Source organism: Canis lupus, chromosome 33 (genome assembly GCF_011100685.1).
Source record: "Canis lupus familiaris isolate Mischka breed German Shepherd chromosome 33, alternate assembly UU_Cfam_GSD_1.0, whole genome shotgun sequence".
Taxonomy (NCBI): domain Eukaryota; kingdom Metazoa; phylum Chordata; class Mammalia; order Carnivora; family Canidae; genus Canis; species Canis lupus.
The window spans coordinates 31,334,219-31,349,146 of record NC_049254.1 but is presented as its reverse complement, the minus strand read 5'-3'; the positions used below and the strand labels follow the sequence as shown (position 1 = coordinate 31,349,146).

Sequence of the window (14,928 nt, the reverse complement as noted above, 5' to 3'; positions counted from 1 at the left end):
TGTACTGAAAAAAAAGTTGACCCTTTGGAACCCAGAGGCTATATGGTAACAACAATAAATCATTTTATTAAGTCAAATTTGATCCCATAAATTAACTCCATAAAAATTTATTAAGCCCCTCTTAGAAGAAAAACAGGGGGGATCCCTGGATGGCGCAGCGGTTTGGCGCCTGCCTTTGGCCCAGGGCGCGATCCTGGAGATCCGGGATCGAATCCCACGTGGGGCTCCCGGTGCATGGAGCCTGCTTCTCCCTCTGCCTGTGTCTCTGCCTCTCTCTCTCTCACTGTGTGCCTATCATGAATAAATAAAAATTAAAAAAAAAAAAAAAAAAAAACAGGGAACTTCAGGCAGAACAAGCAGTATGCTAAAAAATACATGAATTAAAAACAAAACCTGTGGTATGTTGGAGGAAAAGGGAGCAAATTGGTGTGTTCGATTAGTGATGCTAGGCATTTCAGTGTCACTCTACCAACACAAACACCTGAATTGATTAACCAACCATATTTCTCCAATGCCTACTGTTTTAGGCATTGTGCTAATCATAAAATTGAGACTTTCATTTTTCTTACTCTGTAATTCTTTTCCTCCCTCTCTTTCTTTTTTCCAACCTTATTTTTCTACTTTCATTCAAACAGAATATTTTCTTTTTTTATTATTTTTTTTTATTTTTTTAAAGACTTCATTTATTCATGAGAGACACACAGAGAGGCAGAGACACAGGCAGAGGGAGAAGCAGGCTCCATGCAGCGAGCCCGATGTGGAACTCGATCCCAGGACTCCAGGATCAGACCCTGGGCCAAAGACAGGCACTCAACCACTGAGCCACCCGGGCTTCCCGAACATTTTCTTTAAACAAATAAAATCTTGGGTGAATACATATATTTTAAAAAAGAAGTGAGAGAAAAAAAAATAAAAAAATAAAAAAAAAAAGAAGTGAGAAAGAAGGATACAGAAGGGACAATAGGGAACACTAAAAAGGGGGTAAAGAGAAAAAATAAACCCTTTAGAAAACATCTAAAGGATCTCAGAAGTATAATTTAAAACTGTTACCCTAGGACCTAGAGGAACAGAAATTAAAAACATAAGGTCTGCTCTCAGATGCTCTATTCTAACCAGCAGACAAGCAGATAAATTCTATGCAGCAACACAACTGCTATGCATGACAAAAAAAACCATGCATGATCAAACAAAGGAAGAACACCTAACCAGGACTTTGGACATCAGGGAAGGATTCCTGGAAAAGGTAACACTTGAAAAAAGCCCTGAAGGCCAACAAGAATTAGCCAATCAAACAAGAGTAATGGGAAGATTCTACTCTAGGAAGAGTGTGTGCTAAGGCCCAGCAGCTATGTGGGCAGGGCAAATCAGAGGCACTAAGTAGCTTAAAGCAGTATGAAAATGTAGGGCATTAAAAGCGTGATGTTGAAAATATATGCAAGTCCAGATCAGGACAAGCCTTGTATACAATGCTAAAAGGTTCACATTTTGTATAAAAGAAAATGGGAAGACACTGGTGAGTTCACCAGAGTTCCATCTTAGAATGATGATGTAAAATGATAAAACGTAAAGACAAGGAAATAGAAGATAAGGAGATTAGACCAAAAACCATGACAGGCTGAATTAGGCAGTAAGCAGGGAGAAAAATAGGAGACAGATTCAAGAATTACAGTCAAGTACCCGTGTACAGTTATGTAGACTGCATCCCACCAAGGGTAAAAATAGGAGCTGAAATCCAGCCTGAGCTCTGCTTGCCATGAGCTACATCTGCTAATTCCACAAAGATACATTAAACTGGCCAGCAAAGATTTTTTATTTCACTGTTAGGCCTGTGAGGTGGCCCTGAATTTAATGGGCCTGTGATATTAGCCAAGTGGAAAGTTAATCAAACACAAGTGAAAGCTGATGTCTGAAACAAAAAAGAGGAGTATGCTGTAGATACAGATATAGAAGTCATCAACAAATATACAGTTATCAGTGTTACAGTGCTATATCCTAGACAGAAAGCAGTGTTCTCCTCTAGGAAAGAGATTAAAGGATGATTAATTTTTCACTGGGTACACACTTTGAGGTTTATATCACATAAGAAATACTACTTATTCAACAAATTACATAATTAAAAAACAATTAAAAGGTTCCACAACACAACAAATTAAATAATTTTTTAAAATTAAACTAAAAGGTTCCATAAAAACAGAGAGGTTGGTACATTACGGTTAAAAACAAAGGCTTGTGGGCTTAGTTAGCTTAGGTTCAAATCCTGCTGCCAGGGCAGCCCAGGTGGCTCAGCGGTTTTAGCACCGCCTTCAGCCCAGGTCCTGATCCTGGAGACCTGGGATCAAGTCTCGCATCGGGCTCCCTGCATGGAGCCTGATTCTCCCTCTGCCTGTGTTTCTGCCTCTCTCTCTCTCTCTCTGTGTCTCATGAATAAATAAAATCTTAAAAAAAGAAAAAAAATCCTGCCATATTAACCACGTAAACGATCCTGAATGACCTCAACCTTAGTAAACTTAAGTTTCTTCTCTCTGAAATGATCAGAATGGTACCAAACTATATAGTTACTAAAAAAGAATTAAAATAATGCACATAAAAATCTTAGGGCAAACCATTACTGGCACATGGTAATTACTAAAGATTTACATTTTCTTGTCAGAGTTTTCTTGTTTGCTTTTGGTTTTCTGTCTTGTTTTGTTTCTGTTGCAGGGAAGCTTGAACACTTTCTACTTAAAATAAAGAGTGGTAGAGAAAGAAAAGGAAAAAGATGGCTAAAGCAAAGTCCTGAGAAGTTAAGAGTTTGGAATTACATAAGAAAGGGGATACGATACTTTTATCACTCAAATGGGAGGAAAAGTGAAAAAAGAAAAGGACAGATTCTAAATTTCTAGGTTAGGAGTAAGAAATAAAAGTGTTCCCACCAAAAGGAAGATAGAGTCAAAGTCATGTACTAAGAAAGAAGAACAAAGTGATAAATCATAAGAAAACAGAGAAGTATAGCAGCTGTTTAACAGTATAACAAGATAACCTGAATAAGTCTTGGAAAATTTGTTTAACATCAAAAATTCCAGAAATGTGAAGCTCCACCAGTTGGTTTCACCAATTGTGTAACTTCTCCTATAGAGTTCTGTAGCCCAGATATGACACAGAGAAAATACAGATGGTTAGATTAATAGAGTGAAAATTCTGTGGAGTGGGTCTTATGGAAGGGAAATGAAGGCCTTCAGGAGAAAAATATGATGGAATAAAATTAAGAGTAGACTGAAAGGGTTCACAGCAGTATTAGTCATACTAGCCAAAAAGTGGAAACCACCTAAATGTCCATTGAGTGATGAATGGATAAACAAAATGTGGCATATCCATACAAAGGCATATAACTCAGCCATAAAAAGGAAATACTGGAACATGTTACATGTGCAGACAAATCTTAAAAACATCATGCTAAGTGAAAGAAGTCAGTCACAAAAGGCCATATTATGATTCTGTTTATATGAAATGTTCAAAATAGGCAAATCCCATAGACAGAAAATAGATTAGTGGTTGCCAGAGGACGAAGGACAAAGAAAATTTGGAGTGACTGCCAACAGGTACAGGATTTCTCTTGAAGATAATAGAAATGCTCTGGAATTACAGTGGTGAGGATTGCACAATACTGTGAATATGCTGAAAACATTGAATTGTACACTTTAAAATGATGAATTTTATATTAGGTGAATTTTACCTCTAAAAATGCCCCCCCCCCCTAAAAAAAAAAACCACACTGAAAGGGAAGTGAGTTTAAAAGGGATCTAAAATATCAGAAGTTTATAGACTGGAATACTAGAAGGCTAGCTAGGCTTGAAGATCAGAAGCAGGGACCCCTGGGTGGCTCGGTGGTTGAGCATCTGAGCATCTGAGCCTTTGGCTCAGGTCGTGAACCCCCAGTCCTGGGATCGAGTCACACGTCAAGCATGGAGCCTGCTTCTCCCCCTGCCTATGTCTCTACCTCTCTCTGTGTGCCTCTCATGAATAAAATAAGATCTTAAAAAAAAGAAGAAGATCAAAAGCAGAAGTGAAATGAGAACTGGAAAGACTAGAGTCTCAGGTAAGAAATTAAGAGATTAGCATTCCAGAGTTGCAAGATGAGAACTTTGAATGGGAAGGCATAGCTATGACCATGAAAACAGGTATGAGAATTAGAATAGAGGTCACCATTACCGGACTTGGAAAGACAATGGAATTGCATATAGCATAACCACACATATACTGCAGCTATTCAGGGGGAAAGGCTGACTTGGTGATAGAAAATTTGCCAGCTGAAAAATCCTTAGTAGATGACACTGATGGCAGGTATAACCCAATAATACAAGCCTACAAATCTTCCCTAAGAGTAAATATCAAAATAGTCAAAAATATCAAGCTAGTAGCCCCAATTCATTCAAAAGTTCTTTTTACTAAATTGATAAACATTATGTTACAGCACTTTTCCAGATGATGAGAATATAAACAACTTATCCCTGACTGTCCCGGAGTAAGTAACAACCTAAGTCTCATTTTTCTCATGAGCAAACTGGGTGTAATACCAACTTTGCAACATGTTGTGACAGTTGGAGATAATAGAAGTAAAACTTAGCACTTGATACATAGTAAGTGCACATCAAATGAGGGGTTTTTTTCCCTTCAAAAACTGTCTTCAAGGAGCTAATAATTTGTTGAAGAGATACCATCATTAACATTTACTTAGAACATACCATGTGCTAAGAACCACGAAAAGCATTTAAAATATACTAAAACACCATATTCTCATATTAACTCTCTGAGACAGATAACTCTAATTTTACCCTTTTTGGAGATGAGAAACTGAGGCACAGGAAGGTTGAGGAACTTGCTCAACACCAAATAGCTTAGTAAGTGGTAGAGCCAGATTCAAATGCAGGCAGTCTTACTCCAGGCTTTGTGTTCTTAACTATCAGGCCATGCTACAATCCCAAGACTACAATAATATAGTAAATCTAAATGGAAGTATGTGCAAGAAAGAATACTAAGTATGAAAGAACCTAGGTATGGTAGTACTTGAACTGTGGTTTAAAGAGTATCTGCTTAACATACAGGGAACAAGCATTCCAGTGAGAAGAAGCAACAGACACAGAAATCACGTCTCGAGCACCAAGGTGCTCCTCGGTGCTGCCAAGGCTAGGACAGCTGACAGAAAGGATGTGTCTTTGGACCCAGCAGAACGAAGCCAGGCATGCAGCGCTACTCTCCACAAGGAGGAAAAGTACTGGTAACATATATTATAAGCAAAATAATGTAAGCTAAGTCATCAAGCCAGTTTATCCTGCTGGTGGCATGATTTACAGTGATATTACAGGTGGAACTAGCCTCGCACAAAGTTATGAAATCACATACTAATCCTAGGCAACCGTCCCCTCCTCTAGTCCTTCGGTGCCATCACCTTCCATGACAACCATTTCTTCCTCTTCTCTGGTTCTCCTCTCTGTGAACTCCTCAGAATTCTAAAGGAAAATGACAGATACTAACCTATGAATTGGGAGAGGGACATTTTATAAGAAATCAAGATCATAACTAGAGAAATATAAAAGTAAGTATGGACCTTCTATTCAGATGGAAAATAAGATTTTTTTAAATGTCAAAATTTCCATGATGCCTTTATTAGCCCTTTGGGTAATAAGCACTCTAGAAAGGGCTTAGAGATCTTAGTATTGATTGCCAATATTTTTTTTTAAGATTTTATTTATTTATTCATGAGAGACACACAGAGAGAAAGAGAGGCAGAGACACAGAGAGGCAGAAGGAGAAGCAGGCTCCACACAGGGAGCCCGACGTGGGACTCGACCCAGGACTCCAGGATCACACACTGGGCCGAAGGCAGATGCTCAACCTCTGAGCCACCAAGGTGTCCCAACTACCTCCCAAAATTATTGTAAAAATCAAAGAACATAGACACGTTCTAAGCATTTAGATGCTTAGAACTAAGCATATAAGCACTAAGCATATAAATCAAAGTGTTTTTGAAAACTACAGTGTACAATACAAAAATAACTTATTACTAAATATTTTCTAAAAGTTCTGTTTTACATACATGATACTACTACTTTATATAGTTTCTACACTATTTACATTATATATATATACACATACGTTTCACAATTTCAAAACATTTTAAAACCTTCAGCATATTTTATATTCTTGCTATTCAAAGTGCAGCCCATGGAACAACAGCATTGGTGTCATCTGGAATCTGATTAGAAACACAGAATCTCAGGTACCCCAGACTTACTGAATCAGGATCTGCATTTTTGCAAGATCCCCAGGTGTTTCCTATGCACAGTACAGTTTGAGAAGCACTGCTTTACACGGCATATCATTTACAATAATTAAATAAGAAGCTATTTTCAGAAAAGGTACTTCAAGCATGTGCATCTGATTTATCTCCATAAATTGTAAGAGAGAGATTTCAGTAAACAATGGTTACTTGAAACCAGAAGCCATGTGTTACTCATTTTCATATTTCTTCCTGTTTTATAGCAATATTTCTTAGGTAAAGGAAAGATGATTAATAATTAATACAGAAGATAGGAATCAATGTACATTCACCGTTGAATAGAATATGAACGTTTAATATCAATTATTAAATATACACTAAGCATTTCTGGCCTTAGCTGTAAAAAATGGAATCAGTATTTTAAATTTCGTTTATACTTAATGTATCCAGATTCACACTTATAAACAAGAACAGTCAGGTTATATATGAAAACCACTGAGCACTGAAAAGACAGGCAACCTTTTGGATGGAAAAGAAAACAACAAGGGTATCTAGTTAGCTTTGAAGGCAGATTGTTCAAGTTCTTGTTCTGGCACTTGTATTTTCAAAGTCTCTCGTGTCTACAGCCTCAATCTCCCTGCGTGTAAAATTGGGATGATAGTAACATTTATCCTCATAGAGATAAAATCAAAAAGTAACATGAATCACCTAATACTAAAGGCACAAATCACTATTAATGTCTTAAAATCTTTAAGTAAAGTTCACCTTATCGAGCTTTAGTTCCAATTCGGCCACATCTCCTTCTACTTCTTCCAAAGCAGCCCTAGAAAAATCATACACGAAACAGGTTACCATGTGCTGGCTCTTCTCAGGTACCTGTCCCCCCAGGTCCACCCTCCAACCTCCTTCCTCCCCTCTAAGTTATCATGTGTTTAAATGTTACTTTACTTTTGGAAAATAACTCAATGAAAAAAGATATGAATACTTAAAAACTACACTTCACATTAAGTAATAATTACGTTAGAATGAAGTGTAAATACTCCATTAACACGCGATGTAACAGATTAATACTATTACTGTTTAAGGTAATGAGAGAACACATTAGACTGATTCAAAGCAATCATGTTACTCAAATTAATAACACTAATTTGAAGTATTTAGCACGTTTGTGGGTTTTTTTAATGAGGAAGAAATTTTAAAAGTTGAGCCTTAACAAAGCTCAGATTTCTACTCAATAAAGCGCACCTAACCAAGTAACAGAGCATCCTTGGCAACCAAAAAGGAAAGGCTTTTTACTTTTATAAATAGTTCAGAAAAATGTCAGCCTTGTTTAAGCCTTTTGTTTCCCACGTATTTTTAAGAAATCAGTAGATACTCTTAATTGTCAGGAGAATTATAAAATTCTAATACTTGTTAGTACTTGGTATCACACCACAGGCAACATTCCAAAATTGGAAATTTGGAACAAAACAGAAGCAACTAGAACTTCTAAGGATAACAAGATTTTACACTTAAGAGTTAAGATATAACAAAACACAATTCATCTACTTTAAGCCATCTAACCCACTTGCAGGTACCTGCTTGATAAACTAGCAACATCCCAGTAGTTATTTTATAAATTAACCAAATTTGTTTCAAAGGACACAACAGTGGGGGATTAACCATCCAAAAAAGTTATTTTGAACTCTGAGTAAGAAATTCTCAGTTAGATAACAAATCTAAGAAAAAGATGGCTAAAATATAAGCTCTATTCCCAGAAGAACCCACTTAACCTCGGGGTCATGTCCGAATAACCATTTTTATCAGCTTGTAATTCTACTTCTCTACCTGGTAACATTTACTGAAAAAAGTTTTTAATCTCCTGATCACTGGGGAGTCTGCTTGTCCCTCTCTCTCTGGCCTTCCCCCTGCTTGTGCTCTCTCTCTTAAGTAAATGAAAAGTTTTTAAAGATTGTATTCATTTATTAGAGAGAGGGAAAGGAAATACCAATAATGTTTTATTTTGATCAGATGGGAAATTACATCTTTTCCACAGAAAAAAATCAGTACTATGATAGAAAGCTATGTTTCCATTTCACCCTCCTCCTCCAACAGCCTGAATTTCTTGTCCAGGCGGTTAGCTTATTCAAGCAGGTGAAATGCCACTATAATTACAGTGAGAATTAATATCATACTACTGTGCCACAAAAGAAGGTGGGGGAAGAGATAGCCTCTATTGTGCTGGGATCAATAAATCAACAGTGCTGAGTAACTGGTTAACAGTCCCTTCCAGCAAGTAAAGGGTATAAAGTTAGAATGAAGATACTAGTCATTTAAAAAGGGGTAAGGTCACTTTAATGAGAAAAAAAGAGGATTAAAAAACTACAAACGTGGAGACTACTACATAATGTTGTCTTCAAATGAGCCCAGAAAAATAAAACCTGAAGAAAAAGGTATTTCTGTGGTGAAATCACAATAAACTTAGGAAGATATACCTCTAAAAAAAAATTTTTTATGTTGACTTTCTACAGTCAGTCCATTCCCAAGAATCGTATCACTGCAGTTAAGTTTGAGACCATAGAGAAATAAAAGTTACCATCACTGTTGAAAGAATTAAAATCAAATGTTCACCCAAAGCAGTTAAACTACAATGCTGACCCTATTGGCGGCACCATGGTCAGTACCTTAGGGAGGAGAGAGCACGGTCCCCTGCACGGCTCATAACCGGGGTACAGTAGGCAGCTCTGAGGAAAGAACACTGTGCCTGATAATACTGTCAAGACAACCACGTATTTCAAATAAGTTGGGACTCTCAGCAGACTCACAATGGAAGAAAGGAGCAAGATGGTAGGGGACATCTAGGGCCACGCCCAGACAAAACTGTCAAAGATTATAATCAGAGACCATATTTGCCCTTTCATGGCTGTTCCCCTTCATCCTTTTCAGGAACTGAAAATGGCACTTAAGCCACAGGATATCCTGCAAATTGGAGAAGGTAAAGATCCGCATACTGGGTCTTTCAGGGTTCTGTCTATGACATAGCTTAGGCTGCTAAACAAATCACATCTATAACTTTTCCAGGTTCCCTGTTACCAAAAGAATCCATTTTAGTACATGATGAAAATAATTCTGCCATATATTTTCACTGTGTTTTACAATTCGCATGGGGCACCTGCATGTATGATATAGCATTTGCTATATTAATAGCACAGAATAGTAATATGAACTAATGAAGAGAAAAACCATTAACAGGAAATGAGCTACAACCCCAGAATCTTGAATTGGAAGAAACTCTTGGCAAATTGCTGAATGTCAGAACTGTTTAATGGAAGTAGAACAGCTGTGTTTAGAAAAGCATTTCATGTAGTATTTCATCTCCATTAAAACCCTGCAATATAAGGTCTGTAAACAGGATACAGAAGAACACAAATTTAAGAGCCTAATAAAGAGACTTGGGGTTTTAGAGACACTGTTCACATAGTAAATTTGTGACACTGAAGTGCCTTCTTCTCAGTGGAATGAGCACCTTACCACTACCAGCTCCACAAAGCACCCTATATTCACATCAAATAGAACACCTGGCTCTCACTACGATAATTCAACTTTTGGTCTTGTTGCCTAAACTGAGAGACATGAGTAGAGACTATAGTCCATTTAGCTATCTATCCCTAGTTTATTTAGTTACATTTGTTTACTGGATGGATAAATGCATCATTAAGAAAAATTACCTAATCTGGAGCACAAGACCACTCATGATGGCTATACCTGCATCTCAGTGCACACGTGTTTATGTGTAATTTCCCAGTTCCCTCTTTCTCCAAATTTTAGTCATTCCACTCTGCCTCTAGAGCTTCATACAGATGTTACTATAAAAGCCTTTAAAGAAAATAAAAGAAAAAAGAATCCACAAATAATTGCACAAATGTCAAAATAGATTTACAATGAGTCAGGTCTTTCCATATATAAGGATAAGTCTATATACCTTTACCTAACCATTATTATAATACCTACAACTTCTTCTACAGTTGAAAGAAAGAGGAAATTCTTGTAATGTAACACTCTAGACAGAATATACACTAATACAGGATTTGGATTTCTAAAACAGGGCTGGAAAGAAACCTCAAAGGTTCTAAGGAGGAATTCACTGTAACACCACCACAAAATTACATTAACATGATTCCATAACTACATTCAACTTATAATCAAATAGAATCCCTGAACATTTAAAAAGAAAAATCAAAATAGTTACACTAAAATGGCGCAGGAGGATTTTTTTTAAAACAACTTTAAAAAACACTACCAGAGGGATCCCTGGGTGGCGCAGCGGTTTGGCGCCTGCCTTTGGCCCAGGGCGGGATCCTGGGGACCCGGGATCGAATCCCACGTCGGGCTCCGGGTAAATGGAGCCTGCTTCTCCCTCTGCCTGTCTCTCTGCCTCTCTCTCTCTCTCTCTCTCTGTGACTATCATAAATAAATAAAAATTAAAAAAAACACTACCAGAAAATTTCAGACAAATGAAGAAAAAAGATTTGCCTTCCTTTTCTCTAACAACAAACAGGAGCAAATATCCATTGCTTGGGATATCCAGATGAAATAAACAAAGATCCTTGCCCTCTAGACTTTACAATAGAAGAAGAAGAAAGTCAATAAACAACAAACATAATAAATACATCATTTAGATAGTACTCTGTAAGATGGTAAGTGCTAATAAAAAAAAAAAGTCAAAACATCAGGAGATGCAGTGCAGGGGGCAAGGATACCTACAATTTTAAGTAGGATGGTCAAGCCAGTCCTTATTGAAAAAGTGACATTTGGGCAAAGCCTGAAGAAGTAAATCACGCAAAGGATGTCATGGATGGAAAAAACAACCAATGCCATGGGTTACCCTGGTGTGTTAAAGGAATAGCAAGAAGGCTGGCATGGCTGAAACAGAACAAGCAAAGAAGAGAGACGCAGGAGAGGAAATGAGAGAAATAATGGAAAGCCCCATCACCATTAACACTGAGGGTCTGATGCAGGGAAGAGACACAATATGACTTACTCTTTCAAGAATCATTCTGGCTACTATATGGAGAAGATTGTAGAGAAACAAACAAACAAACAAACAAACAAACAAACAAAGGCAAAGAGACCAGTTAGGAAGCTGGATATCATCCAAGTAAGCAATGAAGGTGGCTTAAACTAAACACCAGTCACTGGTTAAAAAAAAAAAAAAAAATGCTAATCTGGATGGATTTTGAAGGTTAGAGCCGAGAGGATTTCCTCATGAATTGATGTGGTGTGTGAGTACATGTACAAGTATGCCAGTAAGCAGACAGATGTGAAATTAAGGATGGATTCTGAGTTTTTAGCTGGAACAGTCAAAAAGACAGAGTTGCAACCAACTGAGATGGAGAGGACTATGGGAAGAACAGGTCTGGGGAGAAAAGAACTGTAGTTCAGGTTTGGACTTGATCTGAAATATTTATTAGATACGCAAGCGGTGACACCAAAGAGGTGAATAAATATGAGTCTAGAGTTTAGAGGAGTCTGAGATGGGGGTGTAAGTTTAGGAATCATGAATATAAACCGTGTTTACAGCTGTGAGACTGGATAATATTGAAAAAAGTAAAGATAAAAAAATAATTAAGGACTGAGTTCCAGGGCACTCCAGTATTTAAGGTCAGGCAAAACAAGGAGAAACAGCAAAACAAACAGAAGAAGCAAAGAAGGAGATAATAGTAAAACCAAGAGAGTATGGTGTAGAAGGAAAATCAAGAAAATGTTAACAAGGAAGAAGAAATGATCAACAATGTCAAAAGCTACAGACACATCAAATAAGATAAGGGCTGAGAATAAACATCAATTTTAAGTCAAGTCAAAATGGTTAGGAATACAATTTTTAAATGTTGAAAAAACACTTCTGCCCTGATGCTTTTATGAACCAAGGTTGTGCTCCTATGGAAAAGATTAACATTTTAAGGGGAGCCTGGGTGGCTCAATCAGTTGAGTGTCTGCCTTCAGCTTGGGTCATGATCCCAGGGTCCTAGGCTCCCTGCTCAGCGGGAAGCCTGCTTCTCCATTTCCTCCCCTGCTTGTGCTCTCATGCTATCTCTGTCTCTCAAATAAATAAATAAATAAATAAAATATTTTTAATTTAATATTTTAAAATAGAAGTTCAGAAAATTTCCTAGGAATATAAGGCACAAGAATTTAAAATGAGGAAAAAAATTTCAAATAGAAACTGAAAATACATTTTAACAATCAACAAGGATGACAAATCGGTAAGTTCCCCTCTTTCCCTTTCCATTCTGGAACCCAGAGGTGCTTAATTATACAAAAAAGAAATCTTCACAGTCTTTCTCCGGAAGTCTAGGGCAAAAGCTCTTAATATTAAACACAGTCTAACTCCTATAAATACAAGAACTGCAAATCCAGCTCTAACTCCTGAGATGACTGACATCAAAATTTGCACTTGTCTTTCTATAAAATTAGGATTGATTTCATTCTACTCTACCACTCATTTTGTATAGCTACAATTATCCTTTGCTGATAAACTCTCAAAATTAAAAACAACACATATACACAAGACCAATAACTTCAAATTATTTTCATTACCTCTTTAGGGACGGGTTATAATTCTGTCCCACAAATTCACCAATCTTGTTTCTCAGCACTAAACAAAACTAGAAGTCTGGGTTACTTTCATGTGAATAATCCAGCTATAGTAACCTTAATATAATCATTTTACCTATATTGCTGAAAAGCCAGTGGTCTTTATACTTCAAATTTTATTTTCTTTTTTTTTACTTTTTTTTTGTTTTTTTTTTTTCAAATTTTATTTTCTATAAGCAAGTCATGATCCTCACATTTAACCATCCTTACACTTTAAAGGAGATTGTACAACTTAGGTAAGAGATTGTACAACTTCAGTAATATATATATTTAAGCTGAGCATTTATTCATATTCCATAGTTCAAGAGATCTAAATCCACTGATTTACAATGGCTAAGAATGAACTACCAATACAATGGATGCCCATTAAACACCTGCGGACCTATAGCATTTTAGTTGCACACTCTTGGTGATACCTAATGTTACCATCTAAATAACAGGAAAATATTCAAAGACATCAGATGACTTAACTAAGAGAACTAAATAGGGGATCCCTGGGTGGCGCAGCGGTTTGGTGCCTGCCTTTGGCCCAGGGCGCGATCCTGGGGACCCGGGATCGAGTCCCACGTCGGGCTCCCGGTGCATGGAGCCTGCTTCTCCCTCTGCCTGTGTCTCTGCCTCTCTCTCTTTGTCTCTGTGTGACTATCATAAATAAATTAAAAAAAAAAAAAAGGAGAACTAAATAAACCAATGTGTACAATGACGATGTATTTACCTTCAGAGAACAAGCTAATGTGACATTTCCAAGTAAATATAAACTGAGACACCCTACAAGTTCAAATTATTTTGTGTTTAACACAATTCAAGGAGGAAAGAAACACAAACTACTACTTAAACTTTACAGACCTAAGAACTGGCTTAAATCTTATTTGTGCTATGTGATGACATGCAGCATATATAAATTTGGGACTAATAACCCATCTTATAAAAGGTTTCTACTGAAGTCTCAACTGTTGACAAGTCTATTTTGAGTCTAATACTGGGGAATGGAAATACATGTATATATGATGCACACTAAAATCTAAACTATATTGGGACGCCTGGGTGGCTCAGTGGTTGAGCGTCTGCCTTCGGCCCAGGGCGTAGGCTCCCTGGCTCCCTGCATGGAGCCTGCTTCTTCCTCTGCCTGTGTCTCTGCCTCTCTCTCTCTCTATCTCTCTCTCTCTCTCTCTCTCTGTCTCTCATGAATAAATAAGTAAAATCTTTTTAAAAAAAAAGATGTAAATGCCATATAAAGATGGCAGTAAGAAAGTCTCTTGGAGTTATTGGTAACCACACCTATCCCTGACCAAATAGTGAATATGACAAAACACAGACTCCTAGGTCTCTAACCCACTCAGACATATATATATATATATATATATATATATATATATATTTTTTTTTTTTTTTTTTACTCTGACATATTTTAATCTTCATTAAGCTCCCAGGTAAATCTAGGATGCAGTGAGCCACAGAGAAAGTCACTACCCTCACGGTCAAAAATAAAAATACACTGTAATACATAAACATTAACTTTTTCTTATAAAACACCTAACATTTTAAATAACAAGATATAATACATATGTTAATGAGTTGGAAGCAGAAATCACCTAGTTTTAAAATTCTAGTGACTACCTTAAACTATTATTACTGTGTCCAACATTGTTATAGAAAAGTAAAAAGCTGGGTGCCTGGGTGGCTCAGTCAGTTAAGCATCTGCCTTCGACTCAGGTCAGGATTCCAGGACCAAGTCCCACATCAGGCTCCCTGCTCGTTGGGGAGTCTGTTTCTCCCTCTCCCTCTGCCCCTGCTTGTGCTTTCTGGTCCCTCTCGCGCTCTCTCTCTCTCTCTCTCTCTCTCTCTCTCTCTCATGAACAAATAAAATCTTTAAAAAAAGGAAAATTAAAAAGTATGTTTCTTAAGGAAACAGCCCAACACTAAATAGATGTATTTATTGTATGACCACAGAGTTGTATCATATTCTGATGAGACTATATTATTTAAAACTACAGGAATAAAACCAGATTCCTGAAGAGTAGTCATTCCCAGTGGCAAGA

General features: G+C 37.1%; 1 protein-coding gene across 7 annotated transcripts in view; it reads right to left on the bottom strand.

Moving 5' to 3' along the window:
- ACAP2 (ArfGAP with coiled-coil, ankyrin repeat and PH domains 2) overlaps positions 1–14,928 on the bottom strand; it is a 128,470-nt gene that overhangs the window by 75,787 nt on the left and 37,755 nt on the right. For 6 of the 7 annotated variants that reach the window (XM_038583230.1, XM_038583229.1, XM_038583224.1 and 3 more), the window contains exon 2: positions 7,022–7,079. In XM_038583230.1, coding sequence (XP_038439158.1) covers positions 7,022–7,079 — 58 coding nt within the window. Of the gene's footprint in view, positions 1–7,021; positions 7,080–9,963; positions 10,005–14,928 lie in introns of those variants that run through there. The other variant, XM_038583227.1, reaches the window with a different exon arrangement.